The sequence below is a fragment of the Eptesicus fuscus genome, chromosome 6 (genome assembly GCF_027574615.1).
Source record: "Eptesicus fuscus isolate TK198812 chromosome 6, DD_ASM_mEF_20220401, whole genome shotgun sequence".
Classification (NCBI taxonomy): Eukaryota; Metazoa; Chordata; class Mammalia; order Chiroptera; family Vespertilionidae; genus Eptesicus; species Eptesicus fuscus.
Window position 1 is genome coordinate 49,373,158 of NC_072478.1, and position 24,807 is coordinate 49,397,964.

Here is a 24,807-nt window from a genome sequence, read left to right on the forward strand (position 1 = left end):
AAAAAATTCTTAAAATTTACTATGATTAGAAAGACAGACTGTCCAAGTATTCTCTTTTTAAAAAAATATATTTTATTGATTTTTTACAGAGAGGAAGGGAGAGGGATAGAGTTAGAAACATCGATGATAGAGAAACATGGGTCAGCTGCCTCCTGCACACCCCCCACTGGGGATGTGCCCACCACCAAGGTACATGCCCTTGACCAGAATCGAACCTGGCACCCCTCAGTCCACAGGCAGACGCTCTATCCACTGAACCAAACCAGTTAGGGCCCAAGTATTCTTTTTTTGTTTCTGACCTCAGGATCCCAAAAGAAATGAAAACTTTCACCATTCCTTCCTTTTGAATTAGTGAGGAATTATAAATCTAAAAAAAAATGTGAAAAAAGACATTGAACCAAACAACTCTAAGAATATTGTGCATAATTAGAGTAGTGTTTGATAAAGATTTTTAAATTGAGAGAGAGGGAGAGAGAGAAACATCAATGTGAGAGCAAAACATTGATTGGCTGCCTCTGGCATGCCCCCTACCTCAGAATCCAGCCCACAGTAGATGCCAGGGCAGACCAACTTTTTGACGACTGACCAACTGAGCCACACGAACCGGGGTGGTTAAGATTTGTGATTAAGGAAGAAGAAATAATATTTATCATCTTTATGAGCATAAAAATGAGAAAAAGCTTCATATAAAAAAACAATAAAATGCGTATAAAAATGGACAATGAAATCTACTCTCGTGATTTCCTACCATTTTTCAAAGGCAAAGGACACACATTTGAAAGAGAATAAATATATCTCAGTATTAGTGAGTTTTTTAAAAAGTAGCTTAACCAAAGAAGGGAGGCCTTCCTTTAAATTTGTATTATTGGTTTGACGGGAACAGACATAATGTTTACATTTAAGTTATTCCCATCAGTTTTAGGGAAAAATCCTCCTCCCCTTATGAAGAGCAGCAGCGACCCCTACTGTTCAAATAAGACACCCTCGGGTCGGCTGGGACAGGGATTCTCAATCTGGTCCTAGATCCTTTTAAAAATCCAAAGAAATCTATAGATCCCCGCTCTCACCAGGACAAAATTTAGGTTCTTATTAACACAAAATTTGCATACAATATAGGTAATTCATGGATCCCTGAGCTAGATAACAGAGTTACTGAGCTCTAAAACTTTCAAGTGTATAATTCTGTGAATTCAAGAGCTTTTTAAAATTTGGAGCACAATCTAGTCCAAATTACCAAAATCATTACAATGTTTTCATGAGTCTGGATTTATACATTTTTTTTTTGAGGGGGAGAGGAAAATTAACAAGCTAATAGACCTAATAGACTATTATATTTCCAGGTATATTAGAATCTTGCTTACATTTCTATAACTTTATTGCCATTTAAAATCATGTTCTATTGTATAGTTATTACCGTCTTTATAATTATAATATGAAATCTAGCACAGCATGTATTTTAGAATTATGGCATTTCCTTGTAAGCCCTACCATCAGTGACCATTGTCAGAGAAAATTAGTTCTCCTCACAACTCACACTCAAATTCAGAGTGATTGCATTTAATGGGTTTATTTAATTTATTGATTTTTATTGATTTTTTTACAGAGAGGAAGGGAGAGGGACAGAGAGTTAGAAACATCGATGAGAGAGAAACATCAGCTGCCTCCTGCTCGCCCCCTACACGCCCCCTACTGGGGATGTGCCCGGAACCAATGCACATGCCCTTGACCGGAATCGAACCTGGGACCTTTCAGTCCGCAGGCCCGACGCTCTATCCACTGAGCCAAACCGTTTTCGGCTTAATGGATTTAATTAATTAAAAATTAACGAATTTCTAAATGATATAATCAGTTCACATTGCTATACTTTTAATAAATTTTTCCTCCCTCTCAAAGTATACTCAGTATGCCCTGGGGACAAGGTCAGTGGAACTGATTAGGTTAAGAAAAAGGCCAGGCCAGTGAAATGTTCGTCTATTCAAGTTTGCAAACGCGCAATTCCACCCCATTTTTCTTCATTCCTAGAAGCGCACGCGTTCCAGGAGCCTGGGCTCCTCAGACGCGGGACTCCGCCCCAGAGGAGGCCGGGAAGAGGAAGGCCCGCCCCCGAGCCCGGGCCGCCTGCGGCGGGCCAGCGCGCGCTGTGCGGAGCTACGTCACATCCGGCGTCAGGGCCCCAGGTTCCGGAAGAGGCTGCACCGTGGTGGCGCCTGTTTCTACCTTGATGTTTAGTGTCTTTGCTGCCGGAGCCACGGAATACACGGCGGCATCATGGTCGAGGTAGAGTGACGCTTGGGTGCTGGAGTATTTGAAATACTGGGGCTGCTTTTCGCTGGCGGCGGGCGTGGGGGGTCGAGTGTGGTGCGACTCTAGGGCGAGTGGAGGCTGCGAGGGAGGCTTCGAGGGAGGCTTGTTTGGCCGCGGCCGGGTGTCTCAAGGTTTTCTGGAGGGAGAGAGGCTGGATGAGGGCACGGGTCGGAGGTTGCGTCCGAGCGGGAAGCCTGAGATCACGCCTGCAGCCCTTAGTTGGCCCTGGGGCACTGGTGGTGGGCACTGTGTTCGGGGGCGGGCCTTCTGTCCACGTCCGACCGCTGGTATTCGGCGCCCGCGGGGTCGTGTCAGTGATTCTGTGTCCCATGAGACGGGTGGTCTTCTCTGGTGGTGTTCACTGTGTCTCTTACTCCAGCGGTTCCCCCAGGACAATCTGCCATTCTCGAATTTGTGCATCTTTCCCTAGCTGGAACAATCATTCTGTTGGCAAGCCTCGCCCCTGTTTTCTCAGAACTGTTTCTTGACTTTTGTCCATACCCACTGCCATCGCCTTAATTCATACCAACATCATCTTTCACCTGGACAGGTGAATTAGCTCTCAGCTGGTCTCCTTTGTTTCCATTTTTGTTACAGCTCCCCTTCTCCCCAACCAATACGTTTTAAAATGTAAGTTGGTCCTGCTTTTCTTGCTTAAAACCCTTTACTAGCCTTTTGTTATCGGAGCGAAAATACAGACGGTTGCAATGGTCTTTAAAAAATAAATCACCTAACCTGCACCTGGTCTGTCCACCCTTGCAACCTTATCTTGCATCCCAACTCACCCTCTCATTGAATATATGTAACTATTGTGCAGCTCCTGGCATTATTTGCATTACTGAACACCTTTGTTCATGGCATTTTTCTCTCTGCCTGGGTTGTTTTTTACCTTTTTTCTGTGCAAGGCTAACTTCCTTTCTGCTTAAATACCACTTCAGAGAGATCTTTTATCATATCCTAAGTTCTTGCTCCATTTTCTGGTCCCTTGCGTGTTTCCTTCATAGTACTTATTAAAATGTTGGGTTGTTTTGCTTATTTTTATTTGTCTTGAGCACGGGGGCCAGACTGTCTTTTCATCATGCTATTGTTAGCTCCTAGCACAGTACCTACCAGACATATAGTAGTAGCTCTCAGTACATTTTTATTGAATAAACTAGAGACCCTGATGCACAACATTTGTGATTGGGGGTTGGGGGGTGAGGGTCCCCCAGCCCGGCCTGCGCCCTTTCGCAGTCTGGGAGCCCTTGGGGGACGTTGGACTGCCGGCTTAGGCCCACAGCGGGCCTAAGCCTGCAGTCAGACATCCTTAGTGCTGCCACTGCCATGGAGGCAGGAGACTCCCTGCCTCCCGCCACTGCTGCTGCACTTGCCAGCGGTGACCTGCCTATGGGAGCGCACTGACCACCAGGGGGCAGCTCCTGTGTTGAGCGTGTGCCCCCTGGTGGTCAGTGCGCATCATAGCGACCATCGGTCTCTGTTCAGTTGATTTGCATACTACCCTTTTATTATATAGGAGGATAGGATGACTAATTTTAAGCATCACTCACTTGGTCAACTTGGGGCTCTAGCCAAAGAGGAGCTCCATCTTTTTATCTGAACTTGACTGCCATAGCTTGCTATAAATAGCTGTGGTGAGAGGTGCAAACTTTTTTACATTTTTAAACATGTTATAACTAATTTGATTTTAATTTAGGTTTGATATGTGTAATTTGTAGCTAGACATGTAATTACACTTTTTCTTTCTAGGAGGTACAGAAACATTCTGTGCATACACTGGTGTTCAGGTCATTGAAGAGGACCCATGACATGTTTGTAGCTGACAATGGAAAACCTGTGCCTTTGGATGAAGAGAGGTAGGTATAGTTTCCTTTTTAATTGCTAGACTAGTTAAATTTCTAATATTGGGGGAAGAGAGCAGGGAGAGGGGAGCCTTTAAAGTTTAGTGAGTGACACTACAGACATAAGTGATCTATTCAGTAACGAGTAGTGTTAGGGCATAATTTAAGCTGATCTGACTTTTTTTTTTTTTGCCTTATCTTGTACATTAATTAATTAATTGCATTTTATAAATACTCAGTAATTAGGAGAGACCCTTTTATGTGTTATATTTTATAATCAGTCATTTTGAATGCTTTCAGCTTCTCTCCCACTGCTCTCAGAGCCTTGCTGAGCTGAACTGTACCTAGCCAGTACTTTTACTCCCATCTTTTTCTTACTAGTATGATGAAGATTTTTGGTAGCATATTTTGGTTCTACATGTCCAGCTCCAGTCTGGGATTTACATTATGTGCAGCATTCCTCTTTTTACCTCTTTTGCCATTTACCCTTCTTTTAAAATCTGCTTAATAACTCAAACAAGCATTTATATTTAATTTGTAAAGTGTAATTTTTTTTTAAATAATAGTTTTTTGATTTTTTTTTTTTTTTCTAGAAAGAGAGGAAGGGAAAGGGGAAAGAGAGAGAAACATCGATATGCACGCACCCATAACCTGGGCATGTGCCCTTGACTGGGAATTAAACGGGCAACCTCCTCATGCATTGAACAATGCCAGGGCTAACGTGGACTATTTTTAAAAGTAATATAGGTACAATTTAAAAATAATGATTGAACTAAGTACTTTGATTAGTTCTAACTTTTTTCGATATATCCAGTAAAGGTTACTAGAAAACTTTTACTCTATTTTTATATTTAGACATTGGAAGGAAAATATATTGACTTCCAGGTTTTTCTAAAAGATGTTTTAGTTTCTATATATTTTAAAATCAGATCCTTGATACCTCATGAATCATTGATTTACAAACGATAACAATATTTAGATGGATTCTATGTGGTGGATTGTGAATTAAACTGTGGAAATGAGCCCTGGCTGGTGTGGCTCAGTTGGTTGAACATCGTCCCATACACCAACAGATTGCTGGTTCGATTCCTGCTCAGGGTACATGTCCAGGTTTTGGGTTCCGTCCCAGGTCAGGCTACGTACAGAAGACAACCAATCGATGTTTTTCTCTCGCATCAGTGTTTTTTTCTCTCTCTCGCTTCATCTCTCTCCTAAAATTAATAAAAACGTTTTTTAAAAAGGGGGAAATGAACTTGGAAATTTTGAACATTTTAAAGTGTAGTTTTACTTTAAAATTTTTATAGAAACTTTCTACATGACTAGGCAAACCTAATAAGCTATATTAAGTACTTGTTTTCTGACTGTCTGTGAATGTGTTTATATTGGGGGATATATTTAAAGTACTTAAAGATACATTCTTATGCTTATAACTTTTTAAAATAGTCACAAACGAAAAATGGCAGTCAAGCTACGGAATGAGTATGGTCCTGTGTTGCACATGCCTACTTCGAAAGAAAATTTTAAAGAGAAGGGTCCTCAGAATGCATCAGATTCATATGGTCATAAACAATATCCTGCAAATCAAGGTGAGTATGGCATTGTCAGAAATGTAAGGACTTATATATGAATTTTAAAAATAGATACATGAAATCTGTTATTAGTACCCCTCCTGGGAGGACTAATTAGAGCCAAACCCTCTTTAACACCTATACCTGTATTGATTTCCCTATTGGAGTAGTAAGTGAGATTATTGGTTGGTAGATTTTTTTCTGTAGGAAATGGGAAAGTGGTAGTATAATGATAGCAGAAATTCTTAGGATATGGAGAAGGTCATGATGGAGATGAAAGGAAAAATTCTTAGTATGTGGGGAGACTGTCTATCTCTTTTTCAGAAAGATGACATTAAGTACTGAAATTGTAGTGAATAAAGATAATCCAAGATCCCCCAGGGAAACCATTTGCTTAGAAGAAAAACCAGAGTGGACTATTACTTTATAGGATGATCGCTACACACCATTGCTTTATGGTAAATGCACAACTTTCTTAACATGTTAGCAAATGGTCAAGGAAATCACTATATACGTGATCTTTAGAAGTCAAAACAAAAATGATCAACTTATCTTAGTCTGAGGCTTGGGTTTAGTTGTGAAATATTTAGAAATCTGGTTGATAATTTAATATTCAATTCATTAAAAGAGGTGATACTAGTACATAAGATAAATTTTGCCATTGATAAATCTCTGTACCTATATCTCTCCCTCTTTCTCTCTCAGGACAAGAAGTTGAATATTTGGTGACAGGTACACATCCCTATCCACCAGGACCTGGTAAGTGAGCTACATATTGAAAAAGTCTTACTGTCACATATATTTCTGTGAACGAGTTAATAATATGATTCCCATAGCCTATAAAATAAGCTCAATAGCCAGGCATAACTTTTTAGATGATAATGAACTAGTACTTAGTATCACAAGCATTTATTTGGCAAACATATTTAGCCAGTTAACTGCCACAGTATTTTGAATTTAATTTAAGGTCTGCCACTTATGTCTATCGACGCTTATGGCGTGCAAATGGTTAAGCACCTATATTTTTTTATGCACTATCCTAGGAATTCAAAGACAATAAGACTGCTCCAGACTAAGACAAGTTTATTTGGAAGTTTAGGCAGACATAAGTATCACTAAGCTTATAAAAACGATACTAGAAGCGTTAGTATAGAAGCAGCTATGATAGAAATGTTTCCTGGTGTGTGCGTATGGAGGAATTGGCACACAAATGGAAGGGCCGGTATAACGGGGTAGAAGATAAAAAATCGTATATTTAGGTTCTAGTAATTTTAGAGTACAGAATTCACTATATTGAAAGGATAGGAGAATTTCTGCTTCTTGTTGTATGTTATACATTTACTCTTCAAAACATTCTGTTAATATTTAGGGAACTGCTTAATTTTTATATCTGATGGAAATATCCCAAGATTATAGAAATTTAACTTTACTGTCTTGGACTTGCTGATACCAAACTGCTTGAGATTAAATTAAATTTGAGTTATATATTGTTAGGCAATATTTGTGGTAAAAAGTTAGTGACAAAGGACATACAAAACGTAATCATTTTTTGAAATATCATCACGTGAAGATAATCACTGTTACCTTTTTGGTATGGTTTCCTCCAGTGTTTTATTTTAAATGCATGTGAATAAAAACAAAGATAGCTACTAACAGGTTTTTTCTGTGTGTTTTTAAAATTTTAACAGGGGTTGCTTTAACAGCAGATACTAAGATCCAAAGAATGCCAAGTGAATCAGCTGCACAGTCCTTAGCTGTAGCATTACCTTCTTCTCAAGCCAGGTATGAGATACGCTTCTCATTATAAGGGTTTTGCAAGCATAGTTCACTGTTCACATTGTTTTCCTCATTTTTTAAATTGTTTGTTTATAAGTGTATTACAGGTCATTTTTCTTTATCAGTGCTTACAAAAATTTAACATAATAAAGTTCATTCTACAGAACATGTGATGGGAGGAATTAAGTTCTTAGAATCTGATATTTTTGCCTCAGGGTTGATGCCAATCGTGCTGCACCTGCTGTAGGCTCTGACCGTTCGCAGCCTGCAGGGATGACTTTGGTAAGTTTCTCTGTGTCAGATCACACTGAGGTGTCTACCTTTTGGGAAATGTTGCCTAATTTTCCTTTATTCTATTTAAGTTTCCCCAAAATTTAAGTTGCTAGTGAATTGACATATTTTTTAGAATTTAAAATTGTGTTAACTCTGTGTCTGCTTACACATTGTTATTTATATTTATTTTGGTGAAGATAATGTGACATTGCTCTTTATTATCCACTATTTAAAATACAAGAAATTTTATTCTGAGACTTGTATTAGTATGTTTTTATTGGTAGAAGTGGTTAGAGAAAGACTACCTGAAAACGTGCTGTCACTGGAAATAAGTGTCAGCTTTACTTCTTCACATATTATGCACTTGGTTTGACTTTATGAAGTGAATGGGTTTGTAGTCCTCCCAACACATCCTGTTTTTAGTCTCCATTCGCAGGTCTCTGCTCAGGCTTTCTGCCTCCTTTGGAGGAAGTCATGTTAGCTTCTTGATGGTTGGAACTTTATGGGCTTAAGTATTTCTCAATAAATGGATACTGTAACAGTAGATTGCATATTAGCTAGAATGCCTTTTAAAAAGAGTATGGAAATATTTGAGGGGGAGATAGAAGGACCTATCAGTGTCTTCATTGCAATATTAAATCATTGATGTTAAAATATGACAATGAAGGGCAATGGCATTAATCCACTATAGTCACTTTAAAAAGGAGGCACATAGGTTGCATAATTTTTACCCAAGGTCAATCAGCTATTAATTGGTAGAGCTGGGTTTTGAACTTATGCACAGTGATATATGCTCGTAACTTCAATGTTCTGCCTCTCCGATTTTTAAATTGCTTTTTTAAATTAACATATATAAAATACAGTTTTTATTAGAAATCTTTGACTCATTTTCTAGCTATGCAAACATTTTTAGCTGCCCTTTCTCTTCATGGGGTGTAGGGAGCTGCTTTCAAAAATTCCCTCTTTGAATTTCCATTTCTGAGAAAACTTTTATAAATCCCCTCTTCATATTTCCATTTTTGATAACATGAAAACTTAAGTGTGATATCTTTAATAATAATGTAATCTGTTCCACACCTAGGCTGTTATGGAGGGTGGCAATGCCAAGAACTCTGCACTCATGGCAAAGAAGGCCCCGACAATGCCAAAACCCCAGTGGCACCCACCATGGAAACTCTACAGGGTGAGTGAATCTGTATATTATTCCACTACAGGAAACGTGATCACTACTTTCCACTTGATAAGAGCTACGAATAGAATAAGGAGGAAAAGGAATGAAAATGCGAACTGGTAAAGTGATCTGAGGTTGGTTGGTGGAAGGGGCTTAGGCACTATCTTAAAAAATATCTTGGAAAGCGGACTTGTATTTTGTATAAAATATTGATAGAAAGCTACTAAATGTGGAGAGCAGGCGAAATAAATTTAGCAATGTGCTTGAGGTATTTAATATGAAGCTCAAGGGGAAAAACTGTATTTTAGTACATTTCTTTTGCTCTACTGATTATCTTTTAAATTATAGTAAATTAAAATGATTTAAAATGTAAAAATAAAATGTATATAGTAGGGAAATTGCAGTTATTTATAATTTAAGTATGTTATACTTTACTTTTCAGAATACCATACAGTAAAATAGATTTTCTTTTGGTATACAGAGCTAATAAATTTAATAGCTATACTAGATTTGGGTAGCCACTACCATAATCAGGATATAGAAGTTCCATTTTTTATATCCACACCCTTCCCCAACCCTGGCAACCATTTGTTTTCCATCACTGTGTCTTTTCAACTACGTCACATAAATGGAATCATTCAATGTGTTCCCTTTGGGACTTTCTTCACTTAGCTTAATGCCTTGAGATTCATCCAAATTGTTGCAAGTAGTAATACATTCCTTTCTATTGCTGAGTAGTATTCCATTGTATAGCTATACCATAGTTTGTGCATTCATTCATTGATTGAAGGTAATTTAATACTTAATATCATTCAAAACTCTAATTGTCAAATAATCTTAAAATCTTACTAGAGGCCCGGTGCAGGAAAATCGTGCACTGGAGGGGGATTTTCAGCTGACCTGCACCCTCTTGCAGTCCGGGAGCCCTTGGGGGATGTCTGACTGATGGCTTAGGCCTGTCAGTCGGACATCCTTAGCACTGCTGCGGTGAGAGGCTCCTGCCACCGCTGCTGCACTCACCAGCCATGAGCCCGGCTTCTGGCTGAGCAGTGCTCCCCCTGTGGGAACACATTGATCACCAGGGACAGCTCCTGCATTGAGCGTCTGCCCCTTGGTGGTCAGTGCGTGTCATAGTGACCAGTTGTTCTGCCATTAGGCCAAAACTGGCTCTAATATCCTCTGAGGGGTCCCAGATTGCGAGAGGGCACAGGCCAGGCCAAGGGACCCCATTGGTGCATGATCAGGGCTGGAGAGGGACATGGGAGGTTGGCCAGCTGGGGAGGGGCTGTGGGAGGGCTCCAGGGTGTGTCCAGCCCATCTTGATCAGTCCCGATCAGCTGGACCCCAGCAGCAAGCTAACATACTGGTCGGAGTGTCTGCCCCCTGCTGGTCAGTGCATGTCATGGGGACTGGTCAGCCAGTCAACTGTCTGCCCCCTGGTGGTCAGTGCACATCATAGCAAGCAGTTGAGTGGCCTTAGCATATCATTAGCATATTACGCTTTGATTGGTTGAACGGCCAACTAGACGGGCAGACACTTAGCATATTAGGCTTTTATTATATAGGATCATTTGACGATGTTGGAGGTCAATTTAAATTTGAATGAACTTTAACTTACATGTAATTAGATGAAATTGAATAACCTTTAACTTATGTGTCTACCCATTCTACATTCTGAATACAGGTGATCAGTGGGCATCTTGGCTGGGTTCGATGTATTGCTGTAGAACCTGGAAATCAGTGGTTTGTTACTGGATCTGCTGACAGAACTATAAAGGTAATAAGGATAGAACAGCTTTGTATTTTCCATGTACATTTAAAATGTTTTAAATTATTTCCTGAGGTGAGAATTGCTCTTGTAGTTCCTCTGACTTCTTAGACCTGAGTATGAAGTAAAACTTACTGTCTATACCAGTTAAAAGTTCCATGTGTTTGGAAAGTGGTATTTAAACAACAGTTTTTTCCAAACAGAATGTGCTGACTACCTACCACAAATTCCTTGATATTTAAGTTTTTTCTTTTCTGGTTATAAAATTAAAGTATGATCATCTATAAAAAATATGAAAAGTACAGAGAAGTATAAAAGAACATAGGCCCATATATAATCCTACCACTGTCAAGTATTTGAATGAATTTCTCTTTAGTTTTTATTTCTGTGCATATGTATCAGTGCATTTTCTTCTGAGTTTTTTCCTTTGTGTATGTATGTGTATCTTTTAAAAATCATGCTTCGTAATGTAATTTTCAACCTTACTTTTTGCACTTAACATTATATCAAAGGCATATTTCTGTGAAAAAGCTAACATCTTTTTAAATGGTTCCGTGGAAGTATATCATTTATGTATCCTATAATCAATTTTCTTTCAATTTTTTTATATTTATTGATTTCAGGGGTAGAGAGAGAGAAACAGATTTGTTGTTCCACTTATTTATTCATTCAATGATTGATTCTTCTATGTGTCCTGACTGGGGATCAAACCCGCAACCTTAGCATAACGGGTGAGCTACCCAGCCATGGCCAGCCTTTTCTGTTTTTAAGTTATTTTCAGTTCTCGGAAATGAAATTAATGGGTCAAATGTTTTTGAAGTTGGCACCCAAAGCACAAATTATTTTCTAAAATGGTTAATTGATGCTTACAGTGTATGAGAGGATTCTTGTCAGCCTATTGATTGTGTATGTTTAAAAATTTCTACTCATATGATAAGCAGAAATGGTTATGTTATATTGTAAATCAGAAGATGCCTTAACCCAGTGGTCGGCAAACTGCGGCTTGCGAACCGCAGTCGAGGTTTGCCGCTCTGTTGACTAATGAGTTTGCCGACCACTGCGTAAGGCATTACCCTTACCCAGAAGTTTTGACTTCAGGTTAAACACATTAGTACATTATTAAAATGTTTTTTAAATGTTTTTCCCTAGGAGTGGTCGGCAAACTCATTAGTCAACAGAGCCGCAGTTTGCTGACCACTGCCTTAACCAATAAGCCAAACTTATTTGGAGTCCTGTTCGCTAGCACTAGCGGGCCCAGAGGAAAACTTACTTCTCAAATTCTGGGGCCCAATATGGTGGAAGTCTCCCTTATTTATATGTTTTCAACTCTTTGTTTTCCAAATTTGGAATTAGACTTCTGGACCTTCTGAGAAAAAGTCCTGTGTGCTGGGATGGGCTGTGAGATCATATCTCAAGGCCTGGCCTGGCACCAGCACTAACAACTCTGTCTGGGCATAGTTTATGGCCTCTCTGGAATGGGAGTAGTCTTATTTTCCCTATTATTTAAGCAAGCAAATGTTTACAGAAGCCAGAATAGCAGGGTTAAAATTTTAAACAGCAGTTTTTACCCAAGATGGAGGTTACTGTGCTTCAGTTATCCAATATTTCAAAAATTGTTCATACAGAATTTTTAGTGAGGACCAATTTTTTGATACCTTATAAAATTACTTTCAGGGTTTTTAAAATATTTACTTTATTGAGTTGTAATTGACATATAATATTAGGTTAGTTTTGGGTGTACAACATAATGATTCGCTATTTGTTTATACTGTGATATGATCACCAAAAAGTCTAGTTAACATCTGTTGTGGTACATAGTTACAAGTTTGTTTTTTCTTGTGATGAGAACTTTTAAGATGTACTCTCAGCAGCTTTCAAGTATGCAGTCCAGTACTAACCAGTCAACATGCATATATTAATGACATCCCCATAACTTACTAATTTGTAACTGGAACTTTGTACCCTTTCACTCCCTTCACCCGTTTTATCCATCCTTCACCCTGGCTTCTGGCAGCACCAATCTGTTCTCTGTATCTATGAACTTAGTTTTCAGGTTTTTGTTTCTGTTATAGATTCTGCATATAAGTGAGATCATGTTCTAGTTGTCTTTTCTTTGACTTATTTTGTATAGCATAATGCCCTTAAGGACAATTCATGTTGTCACAGGTGGCAAGATAATATTCCATTGTAGTATATATGCGACATTCTCTTTATGCATGTACCAGTTAATGAACACTTAGTTTCCTTGGGGGTTGTTTTTTGTTTTATTTTTAATCCTCACCTGAGGATATGCTTAGAGGGAGAGAGAGAAACATCAATGGCACATCGATAGGTTGCCCTTGGTGAGCCCGCCAACCGGGATCAAACCCAAAACCCAGGTCTGTGCCCTGATCAGGAATGGAACCTGGAACTTTTCAGTGCACAGGACAATGCTCAACCAATTGAGCTACTGCAGCCAGACTCCTTAGGGTTTTTTTTTAAGTTGTTGCCATCCTTGGCTAATTTCATACCATAACATTCATACTTGTGTTAACAACGATGTCCATTCTATATAAAGAATATTAACTTTTTGTCATCTGTTACCAATATTTTCCCAGTTTGAGCATGCCTTTTAATTCCGATTTCCCCCCTGCTTTTATTTTTGGTGGTGGGGGGGAGGAGTTTTGGCAAATAAAAAAAAAAAAAACATTTTTCATATCTTTCACATTTTGAAGACTTAATTTTAATATCAGGATCTTAAAATTTTGTTTTGGGATAACCAGCAAGGAGAAAAATGAAATATTCTTTGATTGCAGATCTGGGACTTGGCTAGTGGCAAATTAAAACTGTCATTAACTGGGCACATTAGTACAGTTCGTGGTGTGATAGTAAGCGCGAGGAGCCCATACCTGTTTTCCTGTGGAGAAGACAAACAGGTCAAATGCTGGGATCTTGAATATAATAAGGTAAGCTCGGATAGAAGTATTGAAAACAGTGATTCTCTGAGATCTGCTCCTACTGAAGTGGATCAATGATGAAAATAGCCAAATCTGAGCATCAGAAGACCTTCCAGTCCACCTGATGCATGATCTCTCTAGTTCTGAGAAGCAAAAGTATAAAGTAATTTAAAACAATAAGTGTGTGTGTGTGTGTGTGTGTGTGTGTGTGTGTGTGTGTGTTAAGGTGACAGTGGGTAACTGAGGACTTGCTGATGGATGAATGAGATTGGGGTGGGGAGGTAGGGACATATGTGTTTGAAAGGCTGATCAGTTCTGAGCAATGATGAAAAGGTTTGATTACTGACCTTTGTAATTATGAAGGTTTCTACACTTGACCTGAGCTCAGACTTGAATTGAAGAAACAAATAAAAACACATATTATGAGCCACAGTTTTTCTTTCTAATTATAGAAATTTTAACTTTCCTGCTATATTTGTAGGTTATAAGGCACTATCATGGACATCTGAGTGCAGTGTATGGTTTGGATTTGCACCCAACAATTGATGTGCTGGTAACCTGTAGTCGTGATTCAACTGCACGGGTAAATGGAACAGATCTTGGTGTTTATCTTTAAATACATTGATTGCATCTTATACCATACATATTTGGTATTGGAGTCATATATTGTTTGGTAAAGAATTGAAGATAGTTACTTTGACCCACCAATAACCTAGTCCCTCTGTTTCCTGGCTTGTTTTTACACTTTCATCTTCAGTTCTGTGGCCTCACCAAGCTTATTAGGAATGCCCTCCCTCTGAAATGGGACACTCACAATCCGTTCTGCCATCGCAGGTTTCATTTAGTAGTTCCATTATACCTATTCTTACACTTTCAGTCTCCTACGCTTTTAGCTCCCCTCTCCCACCCCCCGCATCAGCTGTCTCCTATCTGTAGCTCCCAGCCAGCTTCGAGATTATTCTCTCTCATTAAGGCTTTCTTTATATTCAGGCACTGTTACGTATTAAATTCCCAACCTTGAGTTTATTCAGTTGCCTGCCTGAGTTATGAATACCTATTCTCTTTGACAGTATGTCTATTGTGTGTGTGTGTTTGTTTTTTTTTTTTTATAGATTTGGGATGTGAGAACTAAAGCCAGTGTACATACATTATCTGGACATACAAATGCAGTTGCTACAGTGAGGTGTCAAGCTGCAGAACCACAAATTATTACTGGTAAAATTGATACTTTCAAGTTTACCATGTATTCATATCAACACATTATTGTATATGTATTTTTCATACTTGCTGTGACTCTCGCTTTGTATTGTGTATACTGTGTTTCTGTGTGCATTTGAAATTTATTGTAGTAATATTTTATTCTGTTATCATGTCAGACCTTTTACATATCATAGACTATGTCTTACACAGTCTTACGTAATGTCTGACTAGCATCAGAATTACTGGTTTAGAAAATTAAAATTAGAAGACAAGATACCCTGACGTCAGTAATCTTTAGAACATATTAACTAAAATACCATTTGAATTTTTTTCTCCCCCTCCACTAGGGGATAACATCACGTACGTGTTTTATCTGTTATTGGCATTTGTTCAAGCTGTTCAGTTGACAGCGCATCAAGCATGTATTACATTTTTGTTGTTGTTAATCCTCACCCAAGCATAATTTTCCATTGATTTTATGAGAGTCTAAGGGAGGGAGGAAGGGAGAGATGGGGAGAGGGAGGTAGAGAGAGAAACATTAATGTGAGAGAGACATCATTTGGTTGATTCCCACATGTGCCTAACGGGGGTTGGGGTAGAACCCGCCCTTGACTGGGAATCTAACCTGCGATCCTTCTGTGCACTGGCCAGCGCTCTATCCATTGAGTCATGTGGGCCAGGTCTACATTTTTTTTAAGAATTAAATTTAAAACCAGCCTAAAATTTTGGAAGTACAAAGCAACTAGCCAAGAGTTTATATGACTTTCATTTAGTATGTATGTGTCTATGAGAGAACACTTCATATTTTATTATAGTTTTGCATTCTTTTTTCCTGATCTGTGTTTTGGGGATACGTATTTTCATTACAGGAAGCCATGATACTACAATACGATTATGGGATTTGGTGGCTGGAAAAACTAGAGTCACATTAACAAATCACAAAAAATCAGTGAGAGCTGTGGTGTTACATCCAAGACAGTAAGTGTGTTTTCCTAATGAGTTTCTCTCCTTCCTTCAGTTTTTAGTATAGTACAAGAATACCAACTTTAGTACTACTTAGTAGTCATTTAGACACTCATTTACAGGCCTTTTCCTTATGTGGTATTTTGCTTCATGCCCTATATGAGATGAGGTTTTCTACATGGTAAATAATGATAATGTCAAATGAAACAATATGAATAAGTCATATTTAAAAACTGGATGTCAAAATAGAAGCTAAGAGTAGCTAGATTTAATGTTTTGGACATAAGTGTTGTTTATTGTACACTGAGATATACACAGAATAGTTTAGTTCTTAAGGGGGAAGTTAATATACATATGAAAAAAAGGTAGGAACAATGAACATTATAGTCAGGGTATCTAAAGAGGTGGAGCATAATATCCCAAGCTATTATTTGTTATATCACATTACCCTGACATTTTTCTGGCCATATTCATGTGTTTTCTCTCTTTCCTCTCCCTTTTTGTCCCCCCATCCCCTCTCTTCTACTTTTTTCCTTTCCCTGTGTGCTTTACTCCCTTTCTCTCTTCCTCTTCCCCTCTGTTTCTTTCCTTGAGTTGTCCTCTTATCCCCCTGTCCCTCCAAAATAGTTGCACAACCCCTTGCCCTTTTTGTGAATTTAGGGGTTTTCACATTTATTGCTCTAGCTCAGTACAGGTCATTGTGGGAAATGAGAGGAGAATAAAACATTAATCTAGGCCTCAAAACACATTTAAAATAATTTGAAAATCTGACTTAACTTGGAATAAATGTCTTGCTACTTTTACCTCTTGGTATGACAATAATATTTGGCTAACACTACATAGATCACTGAATACACATGCTAAATACAACAACATAATAAGCATCTTGACTACCATTTTATTTTTTTACTTGGTTTACTTTGTTGCTGTTTTTAATCTTATTTCAGTTACACATTTGCATCTGGTTCTCCAGATAACATAAAACAATGGAAATTCCCTGATGGAAGTTTCATTCAAAATCTTTCTGGTCATAATGCTATTATTAACACATTGACAGTAAATTCTGATGGAGTACTCGTATCTGGAGGTAAAAAGATTTTTATGATAAATTTGTTTTAGTCTGTCATTGTTTGTTTTAGTGAATGAGGAAATATTTGTAAAATTTCTAAGCCCTCACACCTAAATATTATAGCAGATCTTGCCTAATGTATATTTGAATGTTTATATGTGTGTTCATGCATATTCATAATACATGTAGCATATTTCGTAGTTCAGCCTTCTCTGAGTTTCCACGTGATAAATCTAAGTTTGGGATTTATGCTGGGAATCACCTAAAGTTTGGTTTCATATTCTGGAATTGGATGTCATTTTGTGGTGCTTTTTGAGGTCTGTAATAAATTCTGAATTAAGCACAAATGAAAGTGAACAAACCAATATTAAGAGAAGCTTGAGTGCCTTTGTCTATATATCTTTATAACTATAGTTATTGCCATTGTGCTCAGCTAATGGTTCATGCTTAATGCTTGCCAAGCTGAATTGTTGAAGAGGTACCCAACTTAACTAGCTATTTCCCTTTAAGCTGACAATGGAACCATGCATCTTTGGGATTGGAGAACTGGCTACAATTTCCAGAGAGTTCATGCAGCTGTGCAGCCTGGGTCTTTGGACAGTGAATCAGGAATATTTGCTTGTGCTTTTGATCAGTCTGAAAGTCGGTTACTAACGGCTGAAGCTGATAAAACTATTAAAGTGTACAGAGAAGATGATACAGCAGTAAGTTCTCAGTTTCACGTACATGTTAAAGTAATTCAACTCTACCAGTTTTGCAAGTATATTCTCATTTTAAAGTTTGAAATTATCAGAAGAGAAAATAATCTTTATAGCGTTAAAGTATTTGTCATCTGGAGTAGTGTCAGCTCATAGCTTTCTATATTGGTCTTATTGATGCCAATGAATCCATACATTGTTTTAATTTTATTCCAACTTTTCTTATTACAGTTACCAGGCAAATGTTGCAATAAGAACAACAGCAAATAGATTGCTATGCAAATGAATTCTAGAATCATCAGCTTTGTTGTTACTAGAGTATCTACATAGCAATTTTATTTGAGATGAAAAAACATAAACTGGATTTGTAGTGAATCCACTCATTCTTTATTAGATTCAGATAATCCCAAAAGCTTGTCAACTGTTCCTGAAATTGTTAAATAACTTAAATTTATAATGCCAAGTAATATAATGTAGAATAGATACCTTATTTTTGTTAGGAAGGAAGTTACTAAATATGAAGAAAACTAATACTTTATTTTCTTACTACTTTTCTATTTTTAGACAGAAGAAACTCATCCAGTCAGCTGGAAACCAGAAATTATCAAGAGAAAGAGATTTTAATGTGACCTTGTCTTCGTGGCGTTTTTTTTTTTGTTTGTTTTGTTTTTAGCTTGGTGGATATCCAGTCATTTTATGCTCTGGCTAGCAGAAACTCAAACATGTTCAAATCATTGCTGCTTCATATTTTACAATAAAATGTACTGTCTCCCCCTCGCCATGTTTTTATTTCTAAAATAAACAATTTGAGGTCCTAGGAAGATGCAGATAGCAAGCATATGCTGGTTTGTTGACTACAACTATTATATAACTACTAGTGGCCTGGTGCACGAAATTCGTGCATGGTGGTGGGGGGGGGTGTCCCTCAGCCTGGCCTGCACCCTATCCAATCTAGGACCCCTCGGGGGATGTCCAACTGCCAGTTTAGGCCCAATCCAGGGATCAGGCCTAAACCGGCAGTCGGACATGCTTCTAGCAATCCGGGACCGCTGGCTCCTAACCGCTCACCTGCCTGCCTGCTTGATCACCCCTAAACATTCTGCCTGCCAGCCTGCTTGTCCTCAACTGCCTCCCCCCACCCCCCCCGCCGGCCTGATCACCCCCACTGCCCTCCCCTCCTGGCCTGTTTGCCCCTAACCACCTCTGCCTTGGCCCTGCCACCTAGCTTTGTCTGGAAGGTCTCCCGGTCTAATTAGCATATTACCCTTTTATTAGTATAGATTCTAAAGATAGAATATTTTGTCAATTTTATTAAAAGACTTTTTTTTTAACTTACCAAATTGCCTGCTATAATAGGACTTGTTTTGAGGGAAGCAGTTGGTGGTGGTTTGTTTGAATTCTTTAAGCTGATATTTTGGGATTAAAGAATTTGAAGTTTTAATTTAAATTAGATACATTGATTCCACTGGTAGTTTTGTGACTCTTGGTCCTACACTGATTGACAGGTGCAGCATGCCTGCTGGCAAGTTACTTAACTTTTCTGATTTGTTTCCTAGCTGTTAAATGTGGGCTAATAGTACCAACCCCAGGTTGTGCTGTTAAAGAGCAAAGTGGTCATAACAGAAACTGGCAAATAGTAAAAAACTCTATAAGTATTAACTATTATTTTCCTGGATACATTGACTTCCATCATTCTTAGTTGCTGCTGCTTGTAAGTCTTTTATAATTGCCTAAAAAATGTTACTCCACTCTCACTTCTGTCTAGAGTTGGTAAATTTCTATGCTCTAGGGCATTGATCTCTCCCAAAGTCATTGGAAAAGCAGGGTTTTTTTTGTTTTCCTGCCCTTGACCTGAATTGAACCCACGACCCTTCAGTCCACAGGCCAACGCTCTAACCACTGAGCAACCAGCTAGGGTGAGACTTCTTTTCTTTAAAGGTTTGCTTCTTTCCATGTACTTTGCCGTAGTCTTTTCTTTACTGTGTACCCTTGAGTCCAGAAGTCATGTTCCTACTTTCCTTTCCAAAATGTTTCATCTTTTTTCCCAGCCTGCCTGTCTTCTAATGAAACTGGACATAAATATTCCTATAGAAGAACTTATTCTTTTTAGCATGTTTTTATTGATTTTTTTAATAAATTGAGGAAGAGCAAGAGTGAGAGAGAGAGAGAAACATTTGGCTGCCTCCTGCACACCGCCTACTGGGGATGGAGCCCACAACCCAGGCCTGTGCTCTGACAGGGAACCCAACTGGCAGCCTTTGGGTGCATAAAACGATACCCAACCACCTGAGCCGCACTGGCCAGAACAGTGTTGGTTTTTTTAACTAGTTACCAGGAATTTCAAAAGGTGAAATGCTTACAGCATCTGTGCTACTTTCAGAGGAAAAAAAAAAAAAAAGGACATTTAGGGTGACACTGGCAAATAATAGGCCCACTATAAATATGAACTCTTGCTTCCTGCAGTAACAGGTCCTTCACTACCTGGAAGGAATTTTGAATTGTCCATTTGCCTTTGAGTTTTATTTTTTCTTTTCAGATTCTGAACTTCTTTGACAAGCTTACTTTTAAAATAAGTCATATAAGAGAGTATAATTATTTTTAAAAACGTTGATGATAATATTTTTTTCCTTACAGGTCATTCATTCACCTGTTTTGTCACTTAGATAAAACCCAAGAGAACACCCATCCTGATTTTCAAAATCATTTTGAAGTAGTGGGAACCCTGCCCAACCCTTTTGAGTAAAAATCTTACCTTGATAGATTTTGAGGGGTATCCTAGCAACCACTCCATAGTGAAATTTATCAATTTCTCTGAGAGAATTTGCACTAAATCCATGAAAGGAACACTTCAATTTTAGCTTCTTAGAACCATTCTTTTTTCTCTACATTGTTCCAAGAATTGGATCTTCTTAGATATCTTCACTCTTGAAATTTATTTTAATGACCATTTAAACCATATTTGATGTTATCCTGCTCAGGTTTTTTGCTTCTTTAGTGGCACGGGATTTTACCAGATGATTGATTGATAGACAGACAATAGATAGATGATAGATGACAGAGATAATATTTTTAAATTGTATAAGCAACCTAAAAATGAAAAAGTAGAATATGTGTTTGTGGGGTTTTTTTGTTTGTTTTATTTCTGTATATGCAAAATACAAGACAAAACCTTTCTTGATCCTAAGGATATGGTGATAAAAGCTGAGCCTTGGAAAGCACACTCAGACTTGATAATCTTGGATTTTCTGGATGCTATAAATGGGAGAAGATTTGTTTGGCTGTGTTTTCAGATAGCCATTGTTTTCAAATTTATGATGTTTTTTTAAAAAGGATTATGAATGCAAATTAAAATAGAAATTTCTCCCAGGTGTGTAGACAAGTCAAGCATAAAAGAGCAGGAACTGAGCACACATTCTGCAAGCAGGATTCAGAATTGAACAGGCTTATTAAAATTAAAGAGCATTAACAATGCAGCTGTGAATAGCCAGGGAATAATGCCTGCAGAGAAAGATAATATGCCTGAGCAAGACTTACCCTCATCCTTTTGCTATCTTGAAAAGCAGTATGAAATTATAATATGAATTGGTCTATGTGGATTTAGAACCCATGTATTGTTTTACATGGAAGTCATTTGGTGTTGCCTAGTTATGTGGATGTGTGTACGAGAACATAGGTATGTACCAGCAGAGACTTACTTTAATTAGCTTTATGATAATTTAGTTATAGGGAGAGAATTTCCATGATCTAGCAGGCTTATTAATAATGCTCCCTTAATGTGTTCTGGTGAATTAAGCATTTAGAAGTCAGTATATCCATGGACAGGCCTGTTGCACCAGATTCATGCACTGGTGGGGGGCATGGCCAGCTGTGGGAGCACCGCTCATCCAGGTAGCTGAGCAGCACTCCCACTGTGGTAGCACACTGACCACCAGGGGGCAACTCCTGCATTGAGCATTTTCCCCCTGGTGGTCAGTGTTTATCATAGCAACTGGTTGGTTGTTCTGGTCATTCCATCGTTTGGTCACTGGGCTTTTCCTATCTAGTAAAAGAGTAATATGCAAATTGACTGTCACTCCAGCACACAAGATGGCCAGCAGGGGAGGGCAGTTGGGAGGAACCAGGCCTTCAAGGGAGGGCAGTTGTGGGTGATCAGGCCAGCAGGGGAGGGCAGTTGGGAGGGACCAGGCCTGCAAGGGAGGCAGTTGGGGCGATCAAGCCTGCAGGGAAGGGCAGTTGGGGGGGACCCAGGCCTGCAGGGGAGAGAAGTTGGGGGGACCCAGGCCTGCAGGGGAGAGCAGTTGGAGGGGACCAGGCCTGCAGGACAGGGCAGTTAGGGGTGACCAGTCCTGCAGGGGAGGGCAGTTAGGGGCAAACGGGCTGGCAGGGGAACAGTTAGACATCAATCAGGCTGGCAGGGGAGTGGTTAGGGGGTGATCAGGCTGGCAGGCAGAAGTGGTTAGGGGCAATCAGGAAGGCAGGCAGGCGAGCAGTTGGGAGCCAGCAGTCCTGGATTGTGAGAGGGATGTCCCAGATTGGAGAGGGTGCAGGCTGGGCTGAGGGACACACCTGCCCGTGCACGAATTATATAAGATATAGTCTTCTGGCAAAATTTCCATTAACAGAGTTGGAATTTATTGCAAATGCTTTTTAAAAATATTGTCATACCCACTAATATGGAAATACTCTTGATTTCACCATACTAAGTATTCTTTATGAAATGTATTTCTGTATAGTCTGAATTATTTAACATTTTATTGTTTGAGTTATTTTTCAGAGGTATGTTATCATTACTATAGTTTTTTGCATCCTTTTTGCTTTTATTTTTTAATCAGTTTTTAAGTTGATAGGTTTAAAGATTATTTCCTAAACTTTTGATGTTTAGCACATTGAACCCTGCATTATTTGTTTTCTGTTACCTTTGGTTTTCTGGAGTGAACTGAGTATATTGTTGATCATTTTAAAATGGAAGCCTGGTATATACCTTAATTAAAAAAAAAAAAAGAATGAAAAATAAATAAAATGGAAGCCTGGGCACGTGGTGGCAGGAAATGCCCACACTTGGAGGTAGAAAATGTGATAACCCATCCACTTCCCCCTATGTCCTTCTTTGTTCTCTTTCATCCACAAATTCCCTCAGTGTCCACTCTCCAAATACTCTTAGCCAGGGTGTTTTAAGAATCTGTAGACTAAGAAGGCTTTTCAAGGCAAAACTATCTTATTGTTCAAAAAGCACATTCAAATTCCTATCGCCTTAGGCCACCTCCAGTTTACAACTCACAGAACTGCAACTATTTACTGAATAGCTATGGTATGCTGAGTTTGTGCCATATATTTCCTGTACAAATGGCTATTTGGAACTCAGGAACACTTTCCCCTAAACATAGCCATCTTTGTATCTGGTATCCTAGGTCGGTCAGTAAAAGCCCAAGGGAACCTGGACCAGCTTAACCACTGTTTAACCCTGCTCCTCCCTTCTTTTATTTAAAACAAACGAAGTCCTGGCTCCTGGCACTCTGAATTTCTGTATATATTTACAACACTCTCAAGAAATCAAATTCTTATACAGGTTAGTTTTAACTTTGCAGATTTAATTGAGATAACTACAGGGAGACATAGAGGTGGCAAAATCTGCCTCAGAAGCCTATAGGGGCAGACAGGTGAAAGATGGGGCAGAATTCCAGCATGAGGGACTGAGGCAAAGATGGGCACAAGCACTTGCTGAGGGAAAATTTCAGAAATCTGTTGGTCTCTTTGACAGGAGAACAGATGTAGAGACCAATACTTTTAGTATGCATTTTATTTTTAAATTTATGAGCATCTTCCTAAAATGGCCTATGTGGGAGGTCACCAAAAGATTCCAGAGAACACAGGATGACGAATAGAATCAATTAGTGATTAATATTACTAATGGGTTTTACTCTGAGTCTTGATGACCTCAACCAGTTTTTCCTTCACGTCTTAAATTTCGCCAACTCCACTGCCAAGGGGATGGTAGAATGAGTACTGAGAGCCATGAAAAATAGCCTAGTGATGTTGCAAAGCCCTGAATTCAAGGGCAAGAGCACTAAACTACATTAAAAATAATTCTGTGTTGTTTTGAATGCTGGTGCTTAAGGGAGGGCAAGCCTAATTAGAGGAGGATGAAGAGATTCCAAATGGGACTTGTGGCTACTTTGAGAACTTAAAAGGCCGGTGGCAAAGATTCCTTTTGAACCCTTTTCTTTTCAGTGCTTCTATGAGTCTTCAGAAGCCATAAAAATGTAACAAAAGAAAGATTCCCGAAAGAAACAGGCAGAAAGTGGAAAGAGGAAGAAAAAGAAAGGGATCAAAAGATATTGAGGGGGATGCCTGACTGGTGTGGCTCAGTGGTTGAGCGTTGACCTATGAACCAGGAGGTCACCATTGGATTCCTGGTCCCCAGTGTGGGGCGTGTAGGAGGCAGCCAATCAGTGAGTCTCATCATTGATGTTTCCATCTCTCTTTCCCTCTCCCTCTCTTAAATCAATAAAAATATATTTTTTAAAAAAGATGTTGAGAGGGGAAATTTCTCAGAGCCGAACTGAGTAAGGGAGAGACAGAGGGAGAGTAGACATGTGAGTAAGAGAGAGAAGAGAGTAAGGAGGAAAGAGAAAGAGCAAAATGGTGAGGCGAGGGGTTGGCGGGGGCGGGGGGGAGAGAGAGAGACCTGAGCTGGGGCCACAGTGGCGCTGTGAACCTGGACGTGCTTTAGTGCTGGCTGCACATTACATTCACCCAGGCCTACGTGCTTTTTTTTTGGTATGGCAATTTATGAGAATACATTTTATTGTATTTTTAAATTTTTTAAATTCACTTTTCTCTTTTTAATTGAATTTATTGGGAAGACATTGATTCACAAACCATACAGGTTTCAAGTGTACAACTTAACAAAACTCTATCTTCACACTGTATCATGTACCCATTGCCGCAAGCAAAGTCTTTTTTCTTTCTGTCCCCACCCCCCTCATCTCCCCCCCCACCCCCCTTTCGCCTACTTCCATCTACCTCCCACTCCCCTTTTCCCTTTGGCAATGACACTGTTAAGGTGAAGGGGTCAGGCCTGGGGGGTTCAAAAGCTCACTTGGTAGTTCCAATGCATAGCCAGGGTTGAGAACCTCCTGATAGGTCTGAAGACATAGGGGCAACATGCAAGGGACTACTTGTGTTAGCAGAATGCTGTTTGTAACCTAGGTGTCACCCTTAGGAACACTTCTGCATCTAAATA

At 39.1% G+C, this 24,807-nt stretch overlaps 1 protein-coding gene and 2 non-coding genes across 5 annotated transcripts; all 3 read left to right on the forward strand.

The window, feature by feature from the left end:
* Positions 1-2,172: 2,172 nt before the first annotated feature.
* PLRG1 (pleiotropic regulator 1) lies at positions 2,173-18,340 on the forward strand. Of its 3 annotated transcripts, none has more exons than XM_008144185.3 (15): positions 2,173-2,277; positions 4,051-4,157; positions 5,586-5,728; positions 6,416-6,469; positions 7,399-7,492; positions 7,702-7,768; positions 8,841-8,942; positions 10,615-10,707; positions 13,494-13,643; positions 14,116-14,217; positions 14,747-14,849; positions 15,704-15,812; positions 16,745-16,884; positions 17,377-17,570; positions 18,129-18,340. In XM_008144185.3, exons 1-15 carry the CDS (start codon positions 2,269-2,271, stop codon positions 18,186-18,188), a joined length of 1,527 nt encoding a protein of 508 aa, XP_008142407.1. In that variant the 5' UTR covers positions 2,173-2,268; the 3' UTR covers positions 18,189-18,340. The 3 variants fall into 3 exon arrangements, with proteins under 3 accessions (XP_008142407.1, XP_054573651.1, XP_054573650.1); XM_054717675.1 differs by lacking the exon at positions 2,173-2,277 and adding an exon at positions 2,911-2,934; XM_054717676.1 differs by lacking the exons at positions 15,704-15,812; positions 16,745-16,884.
* Positions 13,704-13,783, forward strand: LOC114233450 (small nucleolar RNA U2-19). Its single transcript, XR_003619591.2, has one exon. It is a non-coding gene; the product is annotated as a small nucleolar RNA U2-19 (small nucleolar RNA).
* LOC114233449 (small nucleolar RNA U2-30) lies at positions 13,952-14,021 on the forward strand. Its single transcript, XR_003619590.1, has one exon. It is a non-coding gene; the product is annotated as a small nucleolar RNA U2-30 (small nucleolar RNA).
* Positions 18,341-24,807: the final 6,467 nt, after the last annotated feature.